Source organism: Calypte anna, chromosome 8 (assembly GCF_003957555.1).
Source record: "Calypte anna isolate BGI_N300 chromosome 8, bCalAnn1_v1.p, whole genome shotgun sequence".
NCBI lineage: Eukaryota > Metazoa > Chordata > Aves > Apodiformes > Trochilidae > Calypte > Calypte anna.
In genome coordinates, this window is record NC_044254.1 from 26,982,440 (window position 1) to 26,993,470 (window position 11,031).

The 11,031-nt window shown below is 39.7% G+C and overlaps 1 protein-coding gene across 1 annotated transcript in view; it reads right to left on the reverse strand.

Annotated features, from left to right (window-relative positions):
• The window catches only part of DAB1 (DAB adaptor protein 1), a 105,331-nt gene extending 97,210 nt beyond the window's left edge, over positions 1–8,121 (reverse strand). The window contains exon 1 of the mRNA XM_030455215.1: positions 7,954–8,121. Coding sequence (XP_030311075.1) covers positions 7,954–8,020 — 67 coding nt within the window. The 5' untranslated portion in view covers positions 8,021–8,121. The remainder of the gene's footprint in view (positions 1–7,953) is intronic.
• Positions 8,122–11,031: the final 2,910 nt, after the last annotated feature.

The window sequence follows — 11,031 nt, forward strand, 5'->3', positions numbered from 1 at the left end:
ACATCTACCCAGGATTTCACTAAGACTTGGTCTAGTTTAAAAACAACTAAACCCACATATTTTGCTTTGTATTCAAGCTCTTTGTTTTCATACAAAAGACTGACACAAACACATTATTTAGTTAAACAAACTAAATGTATTGTTGTCTTATCTGCAAAACCAGCCAACTGTAAAAGGAGAGAAATGCAGCTTTTCCTTTCTTTACACTAACACCATCCATTACATATAACAATGTTTAGTTTAAAATAACACAACTCATATGTAATTATTTCTGAGGACACATTTATCTCGTGTGAGAAATTAATTTTCAAGAGGAATGTGCTACTTAAACACATTCATCCACTGCGTCCTTAGACAACCCAAATACATTACAGATTTTATTACCTTTATTCTGGATGGCCAATAATGTTAATATTGATTATACAGCCAGAGCACATCATCTGCAAGAATCACAGCCACATCTTTTTCTTTACTCCTGAGGAGCCCAGTGAAAGTCTGGGCATGACATATTTATCCCAGGGAGTCCAATCCTATTACTTGGCCAAATTCACAGTGTATTTCTTTGAGCTCAGGAATATGCCATAACACATGAAGGATGTGCTTACAAATTCAGCCACAGAGTATTTCAAAAGGCTACCAGTTTTGTGGCAAGTTTTTCTTAAGAGCAAGTCACCAGTGTCCCAAAGCCTTAGGACATTAAAGATGAAGGACACAACAATTTTTCACTTCCAGTTTTGGTGAGTAATTTACTTTGGTATTTAGCTAAACACTTGTGTTTCTGGCTGTCTAAATACACAACCCCAACCCTGCAAGTTTCCCTTATCTTGTCCATTGCTCCACATTTTTTTCTTTTACAAGCTGACTCATGAAATTACTGCATATCATTACTGAGAGAGCAAAACATACTGGTTAACTCTCAAAATCAGAAATATGACTTCCAGGTTATATATCAAGCTCAGCTCTGATTTGTGCTGTAATTTTAGGGAATCAATTGTCAGATCAGCACTGGATGCAAAAATCCAACTCTTTTTGAAAGCAATTTAAACTTCCCAATATGTACACAGGCATGAAAGCTCATTACTTTCCACTAATTATATGAGATTATATAAAGTTTTGAGAAATTTTCTCCAGTAATATGGAAAAGTATTCACTGCAATTCACACATCAACATCAATGCCAAGTGTTACCTGTTTGTATCAGGGAAAACTGGTGGGCAGATCAAGGCTTCCAAGACTTCTGGGACCAATCTCATTTTTCAGATTTGTCTTTGATTTCCCTTCAGCAAAACAGGAGCATTTACCAATACACCTCATAACTCTAACCTGTGCTTTACAGTGAGTAACACTGACATAGAGTGTTATTGCTTGCAGAATTTCAATGGAAAAGGCAAAATGTCTCAGAAAAGACAAGAAGTTCAAGTGCATGTAAGGCAACGTGCAGACAGAAATATAATTCATTAATATTTATGAAGCAAATATTTTTGGATTTGGAATGATATAAAACCATCATCACCAACATATTCCTCCCTGTAGATTATTTCTGTGTGAGCCATATTAGGAAACTTAGAATCATAGAATCATAGAATCCTAGGGGTTAGAAGGGACCTCGAAAGATCATCTAGTCCAACCCCCCATGCCAGAGCAGGGCCACCTAGAGTACATCACATAGGAACATGTCCAGACAGGTTTTGAATGTCTCCAGTGAAGGAGACTCCACGACCCCCCTGGGCAGCCTGTTCCAGGGCTCTGTCACCCTTACAGGAAAAAAATTTTTTAGATTATTCAACTTGAACCTCCTATGCTCCAATTTACACCCATTACCCCTTGTCCTATCACTGGTCACCACTGAGAAGAGCCTAACTCCATCTCCCTGACACTCACCCCTTACATATTTGAAAACATTGATGAGGTCACCCCTCAGTCTCCTTTTCTCCAAACTAAAGAGACCCAGCTCCCTCAGCCTTTCCTCATAAGGGAGATGTTCCACTCCCTTAATCATCTTAGCAGCTCTGCGCTGGACTCTTTCAAGCACTTCCCTGTCCTTCTTGAACTGAGGGGCCCAGACCCCTAGAGGCTTTTTAGCTCCTCAAATGGATGAGTTAAGTCACTCCTGCTCAGTGACATTCACTACATGACAGAATTTTCTTCCTTGAACTCTTTTAAAGTTTTTGTTTAGAAATCTCCTACTAGAAACTTTGCTGGGAGTCTTTTTCCACTACTGCAAGTACCCCAAAGTTTCCCTGAATATTACTTTTTGGGAATTCTACCTCCTTTTGCCAGCCTCAGCTCCTCACTTTCTTTCTCCACTATTTCAGCTGTAGTTTCCTGGTGTGAGTGGATGGAGGGAGAACCAACACAGAGCACAGACTGAAGAGGATGCAGAGGTGATTTCCCCTTCCAGCAACCTAAGGATTTCCCAAGGAACACCTTGAGAACACCTTGGAGCACAGTTTTGCTGTGCATGAGTCAAATCCCCCATGGAACAGCCTTGCATTAAGGCTCCTAATTGCTAGTTTCAACCCAAGTGCTTTGACTGCTGTTCAAATAGAGAGAAACTAGAAGATAACACAAGTTCTTCAGGAACTATTATTCTATATAAATCATTAAATCTTTACTGAGAAGCAGCAAAGTGACAGAATTCCAGCCTTAGCTTTGGCAGACCTGTGTGCCAGTTAAAACCAGTAAATAACTGCAAGAGGAGACAACATCCATCACCCCTTAAGGATGCTGCAATTCACACAACCATGGAGCCCCTTTGGTTGAACACAGTATTTAAACTAGAATTCATGAGCTCTCTAATTTATGATGGGTTATTGGATAACTCTTGTTAATTATAGCTACACAATGTCAAAATTAATGATTTTCCCACCCTCTTTCAGCTTGAGAATGGATTCATACCTGATATCAAAACTCTAAAGATATGCAATTAATATTGTCAGTAACCACTTCACAAAGGAGATTTGTTAAAGGCAGACACGTGGACTCAATTAACGTATCAATTAAAGTTGCTGTTACATGATCTATAAATTATTGAACAACTCATAACTACTGCAAGGAAACAAAAGCAAATCCACTCCCTATCAATGAAATAAGTTCCTGACTCTGCCCCCCCTTCATTACTCCAGATCAAATTTGAATTACGCTGATTTCCATGAATCTTAGCTGTGTAATCAGAAAAATAAATGAACATCAACCAATCTGGCAACTTGAAATGCCTCATCACAGGGATGATGCTTTAGCTGGTGCTAGCTGATTGTAATACAACAAAACAGTTCAATAATAATAATAATAATAATAATAATAATAATAATAATAATAATAATAATAATAATCAACTGTCATTGTTCATAGCACTTATTAATTCCAACTGAAATTCCAATCTGGAAATCAACTTGAAAAAACACAGAGAAATTTCAAGGTATCAGCAAAACTGCAACTTTCCCATCAACCAGCAGCCTCCAGCCCACTCTCAAATTTACCAAGGATTAGTCCAAAAATGAGATTCAAAGGAAGTCTAAGAAACTGGGAAGAGGACTTGGGGAGCCCTCAGCACCTATGCTGCAAACTCAACCTGACAAACACAACCTTTTTTCAAGGCTGCTTATCCCCAAAGGCTTGGAAACTAACTAGGTACCTCCTGTTTGATCTCAGTCTGACAAGAGTTTTGCTTCTGGGGATGCAAAGGTTTTCCTTTAGATAGTTAGATAGACTACATCCACTCATTAGAGTTTAAAAGGCCCAGGAAATAGATGTGACTCTGCCAGAGGCCCAACCTGAGACATGGGAATAGTCCCAGGCCCATTGCTTTCCTTTTAATTAGCAGTCAGAGAGTTAAAATGGGACACTTAAGCTTTTTGCCACCCTAATCCCAAAAGGAACAAAATTCTTTTACCATCAGGAAAGCCCTGCCAGGCAACACCCTCTGTTTTGCTGGTGTAAGCAGGGTGATTCCTTACCTGGCATTAAACACCTCCCTGAGTGGAGTCTGATCTTGTTCCCCCCTCCTCAATCACAGCTTCAGAACCTGTGGGTTCATTCAGCCAAAATTCAAAGCCCCAACCCATGGCTGTGAGAAGCTCTGGTAGAGACACAGCACATCACCCCTCCCTCTAAATCCCAAGTTTCTTCTGGCTTGTTGTGACAATCCCTGCCTTGGCCACCTGCCTGCTGGGAAATCTATTTCCAAATGCCACGTGCTTCCCATGTCTTGCAGTGGAAACCTAATAAATAAGGGAATTTCACCCCCTGGGGATCCTTAGCATCAATGATTGTTGTGCTCACCATGCCTGAGATCCTCTTTGGATCTTGCTCTCATTTTTGGAAGTCCCTATAATTCTGAAAATTGACTCAAAAGTTTTACTACAGACTCCACAGAGAGGACATAATGAGCAATGATTCTGCAAAAAATTAAGCTTCAAGTATAACATGTAGAGAAATTAAGTGCAAGGAGAGGAAACCAAATCCCTAGGAAAATGTTGTGGCTTCCCCCAAGGAGATGCAGATTTGCATTCAAATTCTCATTTCCCACCTTGAATGGTAAAAACATGTAATGTTATTCACCTTCTAAGGAACCAGCTGAAACAAACAAATGGCATCAAATCAGCCTTTAGGAGCATTATTTGAAATGTTAATTCTGCTTCTTAGAGAACATGATTTTTGGCAAACTCAGCAACAACAAAGCCCTCAATGTTTTATCATGATTTCTATTCATATACCTTACAAATAGCAGGAATTAAGCTTTGTATTATTTTAGTGCTTACCCTTACACACACATTGAGAGATTTAAAGATTTAGCTGACAACTACACAGACCTCTGCTCAGCTCAAGAAACGTGTCCCATGCTCTAACTCCATGCTAATCCTTATCCCCCATCAGACATCCCAGATCTTCCCCATGGAATAAACTGGTGGGACAGTCATTCCATTAAAAAGCTGTTATCAAACCTCTTGCTCTCAATGCAGTTCTGTGAACTGATACCAGGAGAATTGCCAGAGCAGCAGAAAACACAGCCAGAGAGGCCCCTTCCCTGCTGCAGGATGGAATGGAAAAGGTTGCATGGTTCTTGTAGAAGAAAGACAAAACCTGGAGCTGAAGTTACTAGAGCTGAAATTTCTGTTTATGAAGCAAAGACTCATTTCTTGGGAATACTAAGTTTGGATGCAAATTCACTGATTAGCAACAACACTAAAAACTTCATATTAGCACCGCTCACATTTAATGAACTTTGGAAAAAAAGAAGAAAAAAATTCCCTGTTTTTCACATGTCCATCACTCACACTATATAGGAAAGAGCTCGTGTTTAAATACACACATACAATTCAAGGACAAGTAAAAGAGCACATTAAGTCACTTCTAACTTTCATAATGTAGGATCTGAATGGCAAAAGGGTCTGAGCTGCACACCTGGTCTGTATAAAGCAGTCACTGTCCCACTGTGGATGGCTGGATGTGATGGGATGCACTCTGACTTGCACATAAAATAAAATACAGAGAAAGATGAATTCTGGAGATGTGCTCCTGCTGTCCCCTGTCCCTGCCAGCTCCTCAGATACTCTGGGACATGCTGCAGGGAGCTCTGAGTGCTGCCACAGAAGATATTTTATATTTCTCAGCAGTAATTCTCAGAATTTCCATTGGGGGGACAGAATCAGATTTCGTGCAGAGAAGTATTGAGTTACTATGATTTGTGAGAAGGTTTTCTCGAAGTAGGATGCTGAATATTTTATTAACATAAGCATCAAGTTCCTAAAACAGTTGTTTGCTGTTATCAAAAGTCTCACCCTCCAGCAGAAGCAACAGCATTGGAGACACACATCAAACAGCTCTTGCCCCTATTGCAAAGAACTGACATTTAAACATTTCCTGCCTGCCCAGAAATATTGAATGATCAGACAATCAAACTATCTTTACTTTCTCTACTTGCCTCAAACATTTCTCTAACATCACAGTCTCATTTACATCAAAGTTGCCCTATTTTGCTTTTCCAAACTACATCTGTTTTATCTTAAATAGATTTTTTTCCCCCCATGTGAGTTTAGATTTAGATTAGTCAGAAGGATTCTAAACCATCTTCCCAAAAATGCTTGAAAATTTTACTTTCTGTGTCTTTTTTTTTTTTTTTTAAATGCTAATACAAAGACATCTGATAAAAAAAACCAATTGCAAACACCAGGTCTTAACTACCACTTTGGTAGAATAGCTACAGAAGGTATAGCTGCCCAGAAGTTCATAGAATCATAGAATCATAGAATCATAGAATTAGCCGGGTTGGAAGGGACCTCAGAGATCATCAAGTCCAACCCTTGACCCACCGGAGCAGTTGCTAGACCATGGCACTGAGTGCCACATCCAGTCTTTTTTTAAATGTCTCCAGACACGGAGAATCTACCACCTCACCGGGCAGTCCATTCCATAGCCTGATCACCCTCTCCGTGAAGAAATTCTTTCTAATATCTAACCTAAACCTCCCCTGGCACAACTTAAGACTGTGTCCTCTTGTCTTGTTGAAGGTCGTCTGTGAAAAGAGTCCAGTTCCCACCTCGCTACAGCCTCCTTTCAGGGAGTTGTAGGCAGCAATGAGGTCTCCCCTGAGCCTCCTCTTCTTCAGGCTGAACACCCCCAGCTCCCTCAGCCTCTCCTCATAGGGCCTGTGCTCGAGTCCCTTCACCAGCCTGGTTGCCCTCCTTTGGACCTGCTCCAGGACCTCTACATCCTTCTTAAACTGAGGAGCCCAGAACTGGACACAGTACTCGAGGTGTGGCCTCACCAGGGCTGAGTACAGGGGCAGAATCACCTCCCTGGACCTGCTGGTGACGCTGTTTTTGATACAGGCCAGGATGCCATTGGCCTTCTTGGCCACCTGGGCACACAAGTTATTGAACAAGTTACTTATCAGATATCTGAGTGAAATTTTCAACACAAATGTATATAATCAAAGATGAGAATATTTTTTGTCTTAAAGAAAAAAAGTAAATGGTTAAATTAGACACCCATAAAAAGAAACAATACCAAACTGAAAAGCTCACAAGAAAATCTATATCCTGCTGCCTCAGTTACTAAAACTGTTATGTTAATTTTTCTGTTTTAGCTTATTTGAGCGATTAATATTAAATTCAATGTCTATTTCATTACCTGCAGAGGTTTTTTAAGAAAAAAATCAAAGACAGCTATTCAGAGCAACATGAATCACCACTAGAATTCAAGGTCTTGGCCTCCAGATTCATCAGTACTTAAAAACATAAGCAATAAAAATAGTAGTAAGAATCTAGGGACAAAAATCCTTACTAGAAGCCCTTCAGTACTCTTATTTCTAACCACCAATCCAAACAGACCCATTTCTGATGCTTATCAGCACAAAGAGCTGCCCAACATTTGGATGCAAAACTGTAAATACAAATATGAACTTATATAACCATGAATTTATTAACAGCTTCTCCTTCATTTTGCATTTTCCTCCTCTTTATTTCTATATCCTTTATTTGATCACAATTAATCTCTCTGCAGCTTGCTACTGAGCTCTCTGTAACTTCACAAAGTGTCAGTAAGATTCAACCTCCAGTAACAGAAAGTGCATTTAAACTCTGGTTAGTTCAAGAAAATTAAAAAAATAGAAGAAAAATATACTATCAACAGAGGAAATAAAAGTTATCTATTGCTAAGAGTAAGTTTTGAAATTGTATTTCCATTTGTGAAACAACTGCAATACCTAGAGAGTGCAAAAATTAATGAACTGTAATACAGAAGATCTTTCTTGCATTTTAAATATATCTCAATGGATTCTTAATGTCAGAGAACCAAACCCCAGGTTCCCACACCAGACTTCCACGGGGCTTAACAAATTCTCCTTTCACAGAGCACACAGATAACAGGAGAACCACAGATGCATGAAAGGTGGTTGATGTAGGAGCTGAATAAAGTACAAAATACATAAGAGTAAAGAGAAATGAGTCACTACCTTTCTTTTTGGAGTCTTTCTTTGTGCTGGTTTTAACAGCCACTTGAAGTTCTGCCTCAGTTGACATCCTATATCCTTAGTCCTCTTCACACAGATCCAGGATCTGGGTCAGGCTCATTTAGAATGTCTCTTCAAGAGAATAATTTAGCCTTTCAGATACTATAGCCCAAACAGTTCATCTCATTGACTCCTTTCCAGTGCTGTTAAAAGAAGGAAACAAAAAGTAATGGTCATTTTCTGAGTTTAAAACATCAATTAAAAAAAAAAACAACAAAACAAACAAAAGCAAAGAAAGCCACTGCAAGTTTGCTGAGGAAGAAACCTATGAAGTTCTCAGTCTACATAAGTAAAAAATTTTAGATCTTTAAACACTGTAATCTAGTCCTGTTTAAGACGTTCTGACCTATCTGAGATGTCAGAGACATCAGACAGGATGTACAGAAGAACCAGCAGCTGGAAGACAAAGACTACAATGTGGGAAGTAGCTGGAAATATCACCAAGAATAAAAAAAAAATCATATTGTTAGACATGAATTTCAGATTTTGGCTCCTCAAATCCTCTTTCAAAGCTTTCATTATTCTCCTACTGAACCACAGAAAAAAGGAAAAGGTATTCATTGCTCATTATACTGAGGTTATACTTCATCACTCTTCTTGCTTATGATAATGTTTCCAGCATAAAAGAATCTGCCTCCATGTAAACAAAGCTGTAATTCTTAGCACCCATCCAGCAGTTCCTGCTTACAGTGAACTCTGAAAACACATTTAATTAAATCTTACACCATCCTAGTCCATTTGTATTTTGTGGAAACTGTACATGAGGCAAAAAGTTAATAGCCAGGGAGAGAGCTGCAGTTTGACATCATGTGGATTTGTTGGGGGGATCCAGAAATGCACCAGAAAAATGCTCCCCAAGAGCAGAAACCCAGTGGAGCAGCAGGAGGGGAGAGGCTGGAAGGGCTGGGGAGGTACAGGCTGTGGAGGCATAGAATAAATCACCAAGCAAAGAAGAAACCATCACTCCAATTCTTCCTGCTGGCCCTTCTTGCTTTGAAGGATGAGCCACCTACTTCAGGCAATCTGTGGAGGGGAGAGGACCACACTGTCCTGATGCCATTTGTCATGAGGTTCCCTCCTCACTAACCACATCTTCTTTTTGCTCTTTCTTTTTGTGAAGACGTGCTCATTATTAGCACAATTACCCTCAAGTCCAGCTGCCCAGTCTGAACAGCTGCCCAGTTATTAAACAAGCATTTAATAAAGAAATTAACCCAGCATATCAGATGGTTAGCTGGCCAGAGATTAACAGTTACATTTATTTACTAATGTCCTTTCTCTGTAATTTAAAAAAGCAATACACTAGGACTACTGAAATAATTATGACAGTTTAAATCACTTTTCACAGTAAAAGGCTGAGAATCCTCTAGTACTTTCAAATCCAGGCTCTTTTAACAATTTTTAAATGCTTCAGTAACATTACACTGCCATGCACTGTCTGAAGTGATTTAATATTGCTGAAGTGTGTCAGGGGCTTTCTTTAATAAGCTCTTCAAGTCTGTATGTGTATTAGAGGATATTCAAAGATAGCTTTTCAAAAATCTGCTGAACTGATTCTGAAATACAGAATTCCCTGTTCTTCCTCTCTGAAGTCTCAGTAAGTGCTGCATGGCAAAAAGGGGGAAGAATGAAGCAACATCAGAATCCAAGTCGCAGTGCTTGCTGACTACACCTTCTTGGAACACCTGAGTCTGATCAGAGCATTTTGATTTAACACTGAGTTAGGAAAACAGTAGGAAAGGACAAAGCAAATGAAGGGTGATCAAAGAGAGAAAAGGAACAAGAAGCTAACAGCCCCCAGCCTGACAGTCGCTCCAAAGGCCCATTTCCACGGGCAGGGAGATGCTTCTACCCCAAAGATGGGACACCAGGTGCTGAGGCTGCTGGCCCCCAGTACAGACCAGTGCATTCCCTCTGCTGTGGGGGAACCACCTCATCCCTGAGCATCAGTAGAGCTCCTGACTTATGCTTCACATCCCCCCAGCAGAGAGGGAGGGAAATGCTGCAGAGAACAGATGTCCCCCAACTCCTTCCCCTCCCCCTCCACACAACCCAATTCCATAATATCTTGTTTTACAGCACAGTGGGGATGCATCAGTCTTTACAGCTCAGTGGAACTTATTGAAAGCATCTCACAAGTCACAGCTGGACTGACAGTTTATTTTTCTGGAATTTGGATTTTGATTTACCTAAAGGTTAACTGCCTAACTTCACAGGAAGCCTGACCATGAACCACTTAACAAAAGGAAAACACTTAGGACAGGTCCATGTGTTAAAAATAAAAAATAAAAGTTTAAAAAGAAATAAAATATTCCCCCAGGGTAAAGAGTCGAGCAAGTTTTACTTTCTTAGAAGGCTGTGGGTACAAAGCACCAAGAATGTCATCTCCTGTTGTGAGCTACTTTACTTATTAAAAATAAAAAATACAAGTTTAAAAAGAAATAAAATATTCCCCTAGGGTAAAGAGTCAAGTAAGTTTTACTTTCTTAGAAGGCTGTGGGTACAAAGCACCAAGAATGTCATCTCCTGTTGTAAGCTACTTTCAACAGGACAGTTGAAATAACAGCATCTGAATGGCACTGAATATTTAAAAATAACAACATATGACTGCTATCTCACTTGAAAGTCTCCTGAAAAGCTGTATCCCCTCGAGGCTATCCCACTGAGTAATATATTTTAAAATAAATGCGTGTCTATTTTTGGACAGGTTCACATATTGATTTACTTTAAAACCTAATCAGGTCAGAGTCCCACAGGCTCATAGATCCTTGAATGAAGGAAGAGGTGTCTTTGTAAAGGAGAACATAAACATCTGTCAGATGCAAGCTATAGCTCAAACTGAAGCTGCTAGTGACAATTCCTCCAAAAGTACAGGTCTTTATGTAAGCTACATTAGTAAACTTCCATACAGTGTCCATATTTCAGCCGTTTATTACCCAGATGAGGATGGCAGTCAATCTGCTCTTCACTGCAACAGCTTTTATTGTCTCCTCTAATCTAGGTCACTGTTGTTAAATACTC